A 13,712-nucleotide genomic window follows, 5' to 3' on the forward strand; every position below is an offset into this window, starting at 1 on the left:
TGAGCTCCCAGGAGTGCAGGTAGTTGATGTTGTATGTCCTCCATGTGCCAAGGGAAGGAGGTCTTCCACAGGACAAAATACAGGGAGTGGGTCAACAACTCCACACTCCTGCTCCAGTAGATCCTGGATCATTCTCAGGTGTCTAAGGTGCCGAAGCTCAGTCTTTTCACCAAATAAGGAGTGGCATACCCTAGCCCCACAAATGGGAGGATCGCACAGGTGGCTCTTACAATATTTTTGCTCCAAATCCTCAACATCCAGTTGTGTGGGAGTGCGATATGTCACTGTAAGCCAAGTGGCGATACTCCTTCATGGTCATGGATTTCTTTCTATATTGCAAAAAGAAACCTGCCCACCCTGTAGCTACCTGCTGCACAAGACTGGCTATGAGGATGCCATCCACACCGCCATAGTTCTGTCTGGCTGTCCACTCCTTCGGTGGGATTATCTTAGCCAGGCCTATACATACAGTGGGCACCTTGAGATTCCATATAAATAACAAATTTGTTGAAATCTTTAAATTCTTCCATGGTAGGCCATAAAGTCATGACTTTATGACTTAAGTTCTGGCTTTGATAACCCTGGGACTTAATGGCTACAAAATAAAGTCAGAAAACCCCATTCACATGGATGGTCCATGTACCTTGGAATGCTGTGCTTTTGGTGTTTGTTTTGTGTGTGTGTGTGTGTGTGTGTGTGTGTGTGTGTGTGTGTGTCTTTTGGCTCTGTAAGTTTATCTCTCTGAAAAATTTCTTGTAGTATACTGATTTCTCCTTGAGAGTAAATGAACTCTCTTTAGGTATGTTGACTCACCAAGAGGATTCTACCATCACAGACAGCTATTGTTTCCCCACACAGAGGACAGGATTTGTCCACATGGAGCAGGGTTTTCCCAGACTGCTCCTGACTCAGGATGCTGCTCTGGAAGTTTACTCAGCACGGTATCTCTATCGGTCGATACTTAATTTCAGTTTCAATCCTGGGCAATTTCCAACTCCACTGCAAGGAGTGCCTAAAGGAATTTTTAAAAAGTAGGTCTAAAGAAAATAATTCAGAAACATTCAACATAAGTGAATGTTTAGAGAAATGCCAGTAAAGAATCCAGTAAATAAAATCCGCATAAAGATGCTAATATCAAAAATAACACAATGTAAAATATGAAACAAGACAACTAACTAAAGAACTCAAAAGTCAATTTGCTTTTGACTCAGCGACCCTATAGGACAGGGTAGAGATGTCTGTGGTTTTCTCAGCTGTAACTCTTGCCCAGAGTTGAAAGCCTTGACTTTCTCCACAGTGCAGCTGGTCCTTCGAACTGCTGATTGGCAGGCCAGTGTTCACCACTACTCCCCCAGGGCTCCAACATAGGACAGAAAAAGTGAGGACTTCACTGACCTTAATGGGAAAATTGAGATTTACATAGAATGACTTCAGCAGTCAACCTAAAACTGGATGACTTATTCTCAAAGAAAAATCAAGCAATTCAAAACAAACAATTTATAAAATGCTTTCAGAGAAACACAAAATACAATAGCCATACCCACTAAAACCAAAATTGCCCCTGAGGAAAATCAGTAGAAGTACAAAAAGAAAAATTAGCTATGAAAGATGTTTGTGTAACTCTATGTGTTAAGGACAAACCTGAAAGTGGTCTCTCAAATATTGTGTTATCATTGTGGATGACTGCATCTTAAGGACACAGTAATTAGAAATAACGACCAGCAGATTGGAAACTCAACATTAGCCATCATATACAGTCCCATCTAGTTCTAGTTCTCATAACCCCCTGCCTCCATCCCACCCCCGCTATACCAGCCAAACAACAGAAAGAAATCTTTGGGTCAAACCAAGTAAGTAAGAAGTCGAGAAATCTGTTATTTTCCAATTTGAGTCTAGTTTCTAAGATTTACAAACTTGAGAGTAGTTTTAAATATGTGTGTATAGATATAAATATATCCCATTCTCTTTATAAAAGCATAAGTGTAGCTTGTGGAGGACTGTGTGGGGTGGAGACCAATGACACATAGGTTCATAACTAACACAGAACCCGGCAGATCAAGTTACATCCCATAATTTAAAAATATACAAAACTCATTTTACTAAGACAAGCAAGGAAATCATATAACATAACAAACACCCCTATAGAATACAGTAGAACAGCACCATAGCATTATCTTTAAGGCTGTAACCTTTATGGAACCTGACTGTGCCATCTTTCTCTAGGCATAGCTTTCTCCTGCAATTTTTTCATTCAAAGAAACAGTTGGTGGGTTTGAACCAATGACTATTTCTGTTTGTACTTAAGATTTCACTGCATTTTCTGATTCCATAAGAGAAGAAGTAGAAAGTAGAAACAGAGCACCAAACATGTCCATATGACAAATAACTTGCATCAATGGATGCATTTATCCTCAGTAGGTGAGCATTAATCTAATTAAAATACAATTATGACTTGCATTCAGAGACAAAGTGTACTTCATTAAATTCAAATGAAAAGCTTTTCTTAGAGGAAAAAAACTGGTTTCTGATAAGAAATTATATTGTTTTAATATTTTATTATTTGAACGAAATAAAACTCTCAAATACCAGCATTCACCTCTACTAGACTAAAATGTCAGTCCTTGGAGAACCGCAGGTTCACAGAAAACAGGAAGATATTCATTGAGCTAGATTGACAATGGTAACTAGAGCAACCAGCTCCAACATAACAATTGTGAGGATGACCATAGATTGGGCAGTATTTCCTCCATTTTGATATAGGCTAATTATGATTCAGTCCTGTGGGTCAGTTTGAGTCAGAACCAATTCCATAAACAACCAAAAACATCCTGTCAAAGAAATCATAAACGTAAATCAGCATAAGGAATGCTAGAACTTAACTACTGAGTCTGGAGTATTTTTGCATAACAAAGACCCACTGAAGCAAGTATAAGCTTCTAACATAGTACATACAGAGCTAGAGCCCAGAGCCAGGGAGACAACTTAATTAATTCGATTCTAGCTGACGTGGGGTAGGGGGAATAAAAATATTTAAAAATCCAATGATCTAATAGGGTACCAGTAGTCAATATGGCAATAAGCCCAGCTTCCCTCTCAGTGATTCTACACACAGCTACAAAGGTCCTGCCTGTCTTGGGGCCCGGCCCTACACAGGGCTACAGTGGGGGGGGGGGGGGGTGGACAAACGCCCTGCTGTAGTGCTACGTACAGCACAAAGCAGGTATACCAGTGACCTCCAGCGCTCAGAACCGCTGTGGAACTGACACCTGGCCGCTGGTGTGATCTTGTCTTCTAGAGTAATTCCACCCTGCATCTGTGAAACCTTACATCAAGCGGGCACACCACTTTGGTACATTGAGAAAGAGATGGAACTCCTCGAACCGCCGTAGGAACTGACGCCTGGCCGCCGGTGTGATCTTGTCTTCTAGAGTAATTCCACCCTGTATCTGTGAAACCTTATATCAAGCGGGCACACCACTTTGGTATGTTGAGAAAGAGATGGAACTCCTCGAACCCCACGGACAGATGATCAAGTCTTAGTTGTCTCCTTATTTACCACTCTATTTCTTCTTTATTTGCTCGCCCTTCTACCTTTCGAACCACAGTCAGTCTCAAAGACCTCAGGTTTTTTTCTTTCTTCTTTTTCCCTCTTTCCTCTTCTCTCTCTTTCCTATGATACAACACTACTGGCTTCCAAGTCACTCCCCTCCGCCGAGGGCAAATCAATCCAAAAGCAGGGAGAACTCCAGCCTGCCCTCGGTGGAAGTGCTGCACACCACACAAGGCAGCTGTAACAGCCATCTACAAGCCACCATGACCTCTAAGGTGATCTCATAAATTAGGGAAATTCTGACAAGCACAACTGGGTCCCTGCATTAAAAGAGCACACCAACCTGCCAATGCAGGGCAGGGTTTAAGCCCTTCTGGGACCACATTCAGGCAATCAGGGATCAGCTATCTCTTTATTCTTTATTTTGTCCTTCTTTCTTCCCTCTTTATCATCACAGTCAATCTTACTGAGCACAGTTGTGTTATCCCCTTCTTTCTTCTCTCTTATAAATCTCTCCTTTCCCTCTCTTTCTTTCCACATGCCACTGCTGGTTTCCAGACCCTTACGCTCTGCCTAGGGCAACTTTTCCCACCCAGTGGGGAGAGCTACAGCCTGCCCCTTCAGACAGTGCAGCACACAGCACATGAAACACTGATACACACAGCCCTGGACAGGGTTCAGCTACCTGTTTACCTGGCTTTAAAATTTTCTCTCCTTCACTTTCACTTTTTCTTCCTTTCTCCTCTTCTATCTATTCTCTTTCCTGCCAGTTTCAGCAGATTCCGTTTTCCTTTTTTTTCTCTTTTTACTGTGTTCACTTTTGTTTAGTCTATGCGTGTGTGTGTGTGTGTGTGTGTGAGAGAGAGAGAGAGAGAGAGAGAGAGTTTGCTTGGCATTGTGGCTCCAGTGTTTTTTTTCTTCTTTCTTTTTCTTTTCCTCTTCCTCTTTCATTTCACAAGACACTAGCGGCCTCCAGCCTACTCCCATCTGCCTAGGGCAACTCTGAAGGCCCAACTGGGGGATCCCCTGCCCACATTTGTTGACTTTACACACATCAGGGGAAATCATGCCAGTTCTCTTCCATACACCAAGTAGTATGGGGTTCTCCCATTCAAACAGTGGGAGAAACTCCAGCCTAAATCCCGAGGCTCTACAAGTGACTGGGGGAAACTCTTGCCCATCATTGGTAGGGCTCCATGCTGCTGCAGGAACATCTACCTCCAAGGCGATCTCTCTGACTACGGTAATTAACCCTGCCAGATATGTGCTCTACACCAAGAGGGTACACCCACACACCCTATTCGGCACTCCAATTGCAGAGGGAAACACCACATGCCACACGTGGTGAGTTACTCCTAGCACTGTGAGGCCTTAAAGATCAGCAAGTGAAACAAGCCTCTCGTGGGCCCACAACAACCCGGCCAGCATCACATGAGAGGACTATGCAACTCACATTCCAAAGGATAGAATACTGGTCAGCTAGGATACGAGTGAAACCACAGGAATATACAGTGGTAGCTTAACCCCTCAGTACAGCTACCAGCTGGTAGTTCGCATAAGTACTCATACTAGTTACCCCCAAGAGAGATTCCACTGCTCTTCTACTCTACAAGATGGGTCCAGGCTCCCCTAAAAGAACACGTAAATAACAACCAGTCCTAACAGCCTCAACAAAAAAGTAGGAGAAACAGAAGACAATACGAGAAGTCAGGCCCTAATGACGTGCACAGAAGAAATATATATTGACCTGCCAGAGGAAGAAATTTTCAGAATGCTGGTTGGAATTGTACAGGATATGAAGGAAGCAATACACAAAAAAAGATTAAACAAAAGAGGAAATAAAGGCAATGCACCAAAGAGAAATACAAGATTTAACAGATGAAATAACAAAATCCAGTGGCCAATTGACAGACTTTGCCAACAGACTTGAGGAGGCAGAGTCACACCAGTGACCTAGAGGATAACCAAGGAGACCTCAGCAAGAGGGAAAAGCTGTCAAATAAGACAATCAGAGAAGCTGAAGAAAACTTGAGAGCCATGTCTGATGCTATGAATAGAAACAATATTATAATAATTGGACTACTGGAACAAGAGAGAACAAAGAAGTCAACAGCTAAAACAGCGAGGGAATTCTTAAAGCAAAACTTCCCCAGATTAATAAATAAAAATCAGGCAACCATTCAGGAAGCTGAAAGAACACTAGCCAGACTGAACCCAAGAAGTCACCAAAAAACATAATAGTCATGTTACCCAACTATGAGGAAAAAGAGATCATAAAAGCAGCTAAGGAAAAGCAAATAGTCGTGTATAAAGGTACCCCAATAAGAGTAAGTTCAGACCCATGAGTGGAAAGGGTGAAGAGGAGGGAATGGAATAACATTCTAAAAATCAAAGGAAAACAACGCAAACCCAAGAACACATTACCCAGCCAAATTATCTATTAAGATAGGTGGAGAAGTAAGAGTCTTCCCAGACAAGGAAAACCTCAAAGAATACAAAAAAAGAAACCCAAATACTACAAAAGATCCTTGCCAATCTAGTATGGGAAGAAGATCAATACTCACTGAGTGCAAATAAGAGACCATCACATAGAACTCCACCCATAGGCAACAAAGATAGATTAGCTCAATAATGGAAAGAAGGCAAAAATAAACCACACACAACACAAGTGGATAAGATAGGTGGGTAGAAAAATACCCAACACAAAAAGTACAAGATAATATTACAGAGTCCACAGATGAATGTAATAACACTGAATATCAATGGCCTGGAATCAGGCATGGAAAGGCACAGGCTACCAGACTGGCTCAGATAACATAAACCATTGATCTGCCGCCTACAGTAAACACATCTCAAGCTTTCAGAAAAAGACATTGAGAATTAAAAGCTGGAGAAAAATATATCAAGCAAATGGCAATGCAAAAAAAAATCAGGGATAGCGACCTTAAGATCTGACAAAATTGATCTCAAGGAAAAAAATGCCATAACAAGAAACAAGGAGGGGCACTATATAATGCTCAAGGGAAAAGTGGACCACAAGCCAGTGAGCATAATAAATATATACGCGTCCAAAGACAAACCCACGAAATTTGTAAATCAAACACTCCAAAAGAAAAATGAAATTAGTCTCAACAATTATATTTGGTGATTTTCATACAACACTCTGAAAAAGACAAATCACAGGAAAAGAAGCTTAACAAAGAGGCTACAGATCTAATCAACATAACTGGATGACGACTTGATATTTTCTGAGCTTTCCACCTAAATGCAAAAAATTCATTCTTTCCAAGTTCACATGGCACATATTCGAAAACAGACCACATGCTGGAACACAAGACGAACTTGAGTATATTCAAGCACATAGAGATTATACAGACATGTCTGCAATCACTGTGCCATAAGCTGGAAATTAACAGGATAGTGAACAAAACAAGGGAAAACAAATGAAAGACCACCAGCATTATTCGCCACATTGACAATAAAATTGGAAAAAAAACAACAACCATAATATCGATAGATGCAGAAAAAGTATCCGACACATCCATTCCTGTTTAAGGCACTCAAGAACGTAGAAATAGAAGGAAAATTCCTCAATATTATACAAACCAACAGGCAACGTGGTAGAAAACAAATTCACTAAAAAAAGGAGACCAGACTCAGATGCTCCCTGTCCCCACTGTTATTAAACATCATCCCGCAGGTCCTAGCTAACAAGACAAAGACATGAAAGGTAATCATCTGGGGAAGGAAGAGGTGAAATTATCAATATTCGCAAACGATATGATTCTATACATCGAAAATCCCCTAAACTCCACAAGTGGAGTGTTAGAAACAACAGAAGAATATGCTACAGTGGCAGGTTACAAGGTCAACAAACAGAAATCTATTTGTCTGCTCTACACATCAGACAAGATCACAGAAGAGACTATTAAAAAGGTAGTACCCTTTACAATAGGCAAGCACAAATTGAGATATCTAGGGATTTACCTGATGAAAATAAAGATTTATATGAGGAAAATTATTTTTTTTAAAAAACTACTGCAAGGAACCAAGACTGACATCTACAAATGGAAGAAACCCACACTAGTGGATTTGAAGACTCAATATAGTAAAGATGTCAGTTCTGCCCATGGGACTATATAAGTTCAATGCTATCCTGATACAAATACCACTATCTTCCTTCAAAGAATGGAAAAACCAATTAGCACCTTCATATGGAAGAAGAAGAAAGCCAGAATTAGCAGAGAACTCCTCAAGAAAAAGGACAAATTGGGAGGGTTTGCTCTACCTAACTTTAGCATGTATTATATGGCCACAGTAGTCAAAACAGTGTGGTATTGGTATAATGACAGATATTCAGTCCAATGGAAAAGACCTTAAGACCCAGAAATAAAAACATCAGAATAAGGCTACTGATCTTTGATAAGGGCCCCAAAATTATCAAATGGGAAGCAGATGCTCTCTTCAATAAATGGTGCTGGAAAAATGGTTATCTACCTGCAGAAAAATGAACCAAGACCCTTACCTCACTCCACGCACAAGAATAAACTCAAGGTGGATCACAGACCTTGAGATAAAACCCCAAACAATTAGGGCCATTAATGATGGAATTGGGAGAAACCTGAGAACCTTGGCACAGGGAATATATAGGCTATCAGAAATAGGGAAGGGCACATATACTAAGGAAACACAAATAGAAAAGTGGGATATACTAAAGATAAGTCACCTGTGTACATCAAAATAATTTATCAAAAGAGTAATACAAGTGCCCACCAACTGGGAAAACACCTTTTGCAATGACACATCAGACAAAGGCCTTATTACTAAAATCTACAATATTTTGCAAGCTTACAATAAGAGAAAAACTAACTGCCCACTGAGGAGGTGAGGAACGGACCTGAACAGAAGATTCAGAGTCTGAAACCTGAATGGCCAATAAACGTACGAGAAAGTGTTCCCAATCAATATCCATAAGAGAGGTGCAAATTAAAACAACTATGAGATATTACCTATCACCCTCAAAGATAGCCCAATTCAAAAAATCATAAAGCAGCAAGTGTTGGAGGGACAGTGGTGAGATAGGAACTCTCATCCACTGCTGGTGGGCCTGGAGGTAGGTACAACCACTATGGAAATAGATATGGTGATTTCTAAAACAGATGGAAATTGAGCTACCATATGACCCAGCAATCCCCCTAATGGGCACATACCCAGAAGAGGCAAGAAACAAAACACAGCCAGACACCAGTGCTCCTTTAATCTCAGCATGGTTCACAATTGCAAGATGATCCAAATTTCCATCAATAGAAGAATGGGTTAAAAAACTGTGGCACATACATACAACGGGGTACTATGCATTGCTAAAAAGCAGTGATGAATGCATGAAGCATATCGTTGCATGAGAAGAACTGGAGGAAATTATGCTAAGTACAGTAAGCCAAGCACCAAAGGATAAAAGTACATGAGTCAACTCAGGTAAGTTTAATGAAAAAAAGAGAAAGTAATAAAAAAGGGGCCCAGGGAAAAGGCTTCTGTATATAAACACGCCAGGGGTGAGGTACATGTAATATGGCAGGGGCCACACCAAATCCAGGGGTATATATAGTAGCCAACTAAAAAGGTGGGGGGGGGGAAAGAAAAGGAATAAAAAAGATAAAGATGTGTTGCGGAGGACTTGGGCACTGACTCTCTGAAGGGGATGGTATTGTTTGTGTCTCCACAGGGAAAGAGGGATCAGACAAATCTGGTGTTCCGGGATTCGAATGCCGTGTGCCGGCCTGGAGAGCGGAGCCAGTGGAGGGGCCTGAGGACTCAGCGCCAATCCCAGGTACGTGAACAACTTCCCCTCTCCACAGAAGAAATTACTTCAGAAGCAAGGACTGAAGCTGCAGCTCGGGGAGAGGGACATTTCTGATCAGAGCACACGGGAGCAAATGAATGGGGAAGAGAGAGTGGAGCACATCTTGGCCAACCAGGCTTGGAGGATGATATCCCCGCTCCAAACAGAGTGGACCAGATGGCTGATCCCAGTATCAGACAAGGCGACCCCTGCAACGGATGGCCCTATGGGTTCCTACACTGGTGACTCCGTGTCGGGAAAGGCCTGGTCTGACCCCACCACAAGTCAAAACACTAAGGGCATGCGGCAGAGCAACGGGGGTAGCAGAGCAGGGAGTTCCCAAGGGAATACAAACAATAGACTTTGGGGTCAGAGTGTGGCACCCCATTAGAATCAACTGGAAGATACACCTAAGGGCAAAAAACAGACCCTGATCTATTTACATGATTTCCTTTTTTATTAATTTATTTTTCTTGGTCATTGGGTTTTATTTTTGCCATCGTTTTGTTCTCTTGTCACTTTGCCTTGCAATGCCTTGTGTTTTTGTACATAATATTAAAACTGCAGATCTATCTAGATAAGATAGGCTGGATGATCAGTTTGGACAAGAAAACAATGGGACCTATGGTCCCAGGGGAACATGGGAGAGGGGTGGTGGGGGAAAGGAGGTGGTGTTGACCACCCGAGGGATAAGGGAGCAAGACGTGATACAAAATTAGTGGCAAGAGGGTGTGAGTGACTGGTAGGGATTCAGCAAGGGCAAAATACCCGAGAGAAATTACTGTAACGTAAATGAAGGCTGAGCATGATATCAGGACTAGAGGAAAGTAAAGGAAATAGAGGAAAGAACTAGGTGACAAAGGTTATTTATAGAGGTCTAAATACAAGCATGTACATATGTAAGTATATTTATATAAGATGGTGGGGAAATAGATCTACGTAGATATATTTATAGGTTAAGGCAGCAGATGGACATTGGACATCACTCAAATACTTACTAAATGAAAAAACACTTTGTCATACTGGCGTTTTGTGATGCACACCTTCCCGACACGATCACTGAAAACAAATGTGTGCATAAGCAAATGTGGTAAAGAAAGCTGATGGTGCCTAACTATCAAAAGATAGAGCATCTGAGGTCTTAAAGAGTTGAAGCTAAACAAGCAGGCGTCTAGCTCAGAAGCAAAGGCCACCTGGAAGAAGCACACCAGTCTGTGTGAACATGAGGTGTCGAAGGGATCAGGCATCAAAGAACAAAAAATCCTATCATTGTAAAGGACGGTGAAGGCTGAGTGGAAACTCAAAGCCCATAAGTAGGCAACTGAACACCCACTTACTGAAGGGCTGTGGGGAGGAGTTGAGCCAGTCAGGGTGCAGGGTAGCAACGATGAAACATACAACTTTCCTCTCATTCTGAAATGCTTCCTTCCCACCATCATGATCCCAATTCTACCTTACAAATCTGGCTAGACCAGAGGATGTACATTGGTACAAATAGCAACTGGAAACACAGGGAATCCAGGACAGATGACCCCTTCAGGACCAGTGGTGAGAGTGGTGATGCCTGGAGGGTAGACAACAGAGAAGTGAGCGAGGGGAGACGTCAGTGTAACATATGACAAATAATAAATAATGAATTATGAAGGATTCATGAGGGAAGGGGGAGTGGGGAGGGAGGGGAAAATGAGGAGCCAATATGAAGGGCTCAAATAGAAGGCAAATGTTTTGAGAATGATGATGGCAACAAAGATACAAATGTGCTTGACACAATGGATATATGTATGGATTGTGATAAGAATTGTATAAGCCCCCAATAAAATGATGGATAAATGGTGGATAAAAACTTTCAAAATACCTATATATTGATGAGATAGTAGGATAACATTTTTATATTAGAAAGAAAACCATTTATAAAATGTATGTGGTATATATATCAGAAGAAAAATTCAAGTGGAATTTAAAGGACACTACTAATAGTGATGTAGATTTTTCAGAATTCCTTAGGTCTTTCTGCATGGCGAGTGTTATTTGAACAATGAAATTTGATGATTTAGACTACCTGTCACCAAATTCCTTATATTTGTAAGTCTTTACTCCACTGTGAATTCTTATATGTTTAGTGATGTGTGAGGAGTGACTTAATTACTTTCCAAATTTGTTAAAGTTTTCTCTCTACTGTGAATTCTCATAAGTTGATGAAGGTGTGAGGATAGGGTAAAAGTTCTCTCACATTCCTTACATTCATAAGGCCTCTCTCCACTGTGAATTCTCATATGCTGATTGGTATTTGAGGAATGAGTAAAGGTTTTCACACATTTCTTCCATTCAGAGGACCTCTCCACTGTGAATTCTCATATGTCGTTTCAGGCTAGCAGACTGAGTAAATGTTTTCTTACATTCATTACATTCATAAGGCCTCTCTCCACTGTGAATTCTCTTATGCCGGCTGAGGTTAGTATACAGAGTAAATATTTTCTTACATTCATTACATTCATAAGGCCTCTCTCCACTCTGAGCAGTCATGTGTCTAGTGAGATGTGAAGGTCTAATAATAGTTTTGCTACATTCCATACATTCAGAAGGCTGCTCTCTGACATGAATTCTCCTATGTTGATTGAAGTTTGAGGACTGAGTAAAGGTTTTTCCACATTCCTTACATTTATAAGGTCTCTCACCACTGTGAATTCTCATATGTCGTTTCAGGTTAGCAGACTGAGTAAAAGTTTTCTTGCATTCCTTACATTCATAAGGCCTCTCTCCACTGTGAATTCTCATATGTAGTTTCAGGCGCGCAGAATGAATAAAAGTTTTCTTGCATTCCTTACATTCATAAGGCCTCTTTCCACTGTGTATTCTCTTATGCCGGCTGAGGTTAGTATACAGAGTAAATGTTTTCTTACATTCTTTACATTCATAAGGCTTCTCTCCACTCTGAGCAGTCATGTGTCTAGTGAGATGTGACGGTCTAATAATAGTTTTGCTACATTCCATACATTCAGAAGGCTGCTCTCTGCCATGAATTCTCATACGCTGATTGAAGTTTGAGGATTGAGTAAAGGTTTTTCCACATTCCTTACATTCATAAGGCCTCTTTCCACTGTGAATTCCCTTATGTCGGATGAGGTTAGGATACCGAATAAATGTTTTCTTACATTCATTACATTCATAAGGCCTCTTTCCACTGTGAATTCTCTTATGTCGGATGAGGTTAGGATACTGAATAAATGTTTTCTTACATTCATTACATTCATAAGGCCTCTTTCCACTGTGTATTCTCTTATGCCGGCTGAGGTTAGTATACAGAGTAAATGTTTTCTTACATTCATTACATTCATAAGGCCTCTCTCCACTCTGAGCAGTCATGTGTCTAGTGAGATGTGAAGGTCTAATAATAGTTTTGCTACATTCCATACATTCAGATGGCTTCTCTCTGCCATGAATTCTCATATGTCGATTGAAGTTTGAGGAATGAGTAAAGGTTTTTCCACATTCCTTACATTCATAAGGTCTCTCACCACTGTGAATTCTCATATGTCGTTTCAGGTTAGCAGACTGAGTAAAAGTTTTCTTACATTCCTTACATTCATAAGGCCTCTCTCCACTGTGAATTCTCATATGCAGTTTCAGGCGCGCAGAATGAATAAAAGTTTTCTTACACTCCTTACATTCATAAGGCCTCTCTCCACTGTGAATTCTCTTATGTCGGATGAGGTTAGGATACAGAGTAAATGTTTTCTTACATTCTTTACATTCATAAGGCTTCTCTCCACTCTGAACAGTCATGTGTCTAGTGAGATGTGACGGTCTAATAGTTTTGCTACATTCCATATATTCAGATGGCTTCTCTCTGCTGTGCATTCTCATATGTTGAAAGAGGCATGTATATTGAGTAAATGTCTTCCCACGGTGCTTACATTGGTAAGACTTAGCTCCCTTGGACATTCCCATATCATCTGCGACTGTTGAAGGATCTCCAAAGATTTTACCACAGTCTTTAAATTCATAGCGTTTGTTTCTTATTAGAAATTCTACTGGAGTGTCCATATGTGTTTTTCCACATGTCCTAAATTGGTCAGCATTGAGTGAAGTGTGAAATCGCTTATTGTGCTCTAGTGAAGAACAATCTTTGGATGATTTGCCATACTGAAGACACTGCATGGGATATAAATATCCCGGTCTTTTGAATGCAAAAAGAATTGAAATTTGACTGGAGATCTGATCAATAGTATTTTCCTTATATATTCCACTGGATGCCAAATATTTTCTGTTAAAAATATGCAGTTAAAAAGAATTTTTTACTACCATTTCATCATTACCTTGGTA

The 13,712-nt window shown here is 40.7% G+C and overlaps 1 protein-coding gene across 7 annotated transcripts in view; it reads right to left on the bottom strand.

Moving 5' to 3' along the window:
* Positions 1–677: 677 nt before the first annotated feature.
* The window catches only part of LOC142450417 (uncharacterized), a 55,293-nt gene continuing 42,258 nt past the window's right edge, over positions 678–13,712 (bottom strand). For all 7 annotated transcript variants that reach the window (XM_075552315.1, XM_075552314.1, XM_075552313.1 and 4 more), the window contains one exon: positions 678–13,653. In XM_075552315.1, the coding sequence (XP_075408430.1) occupies positions 11,715–13,653 (1,939 nt within the window). In that variant the 3' untranslated portion in view covers positions 678–11,714. The remainder of the gene's footprint in view (positions 13,654–13,712) is intronic.

Source organism: Tenrec ecaudatus, chromosome 6, assembly GCF_050624435.1.
Source record: "Tenrec ecaudatus isolate mTenEca1 chromosome 6, mTenEca1.hap1, whole genome shotgun sequence".
Taxonomy (NCBI): domain Eukaryota; kingdom Metazoa; phylum Chordata; class Mammalia; order Afrosoricida; family Tenrecidae; genus Tenrec; species Tenrec ecaudatus.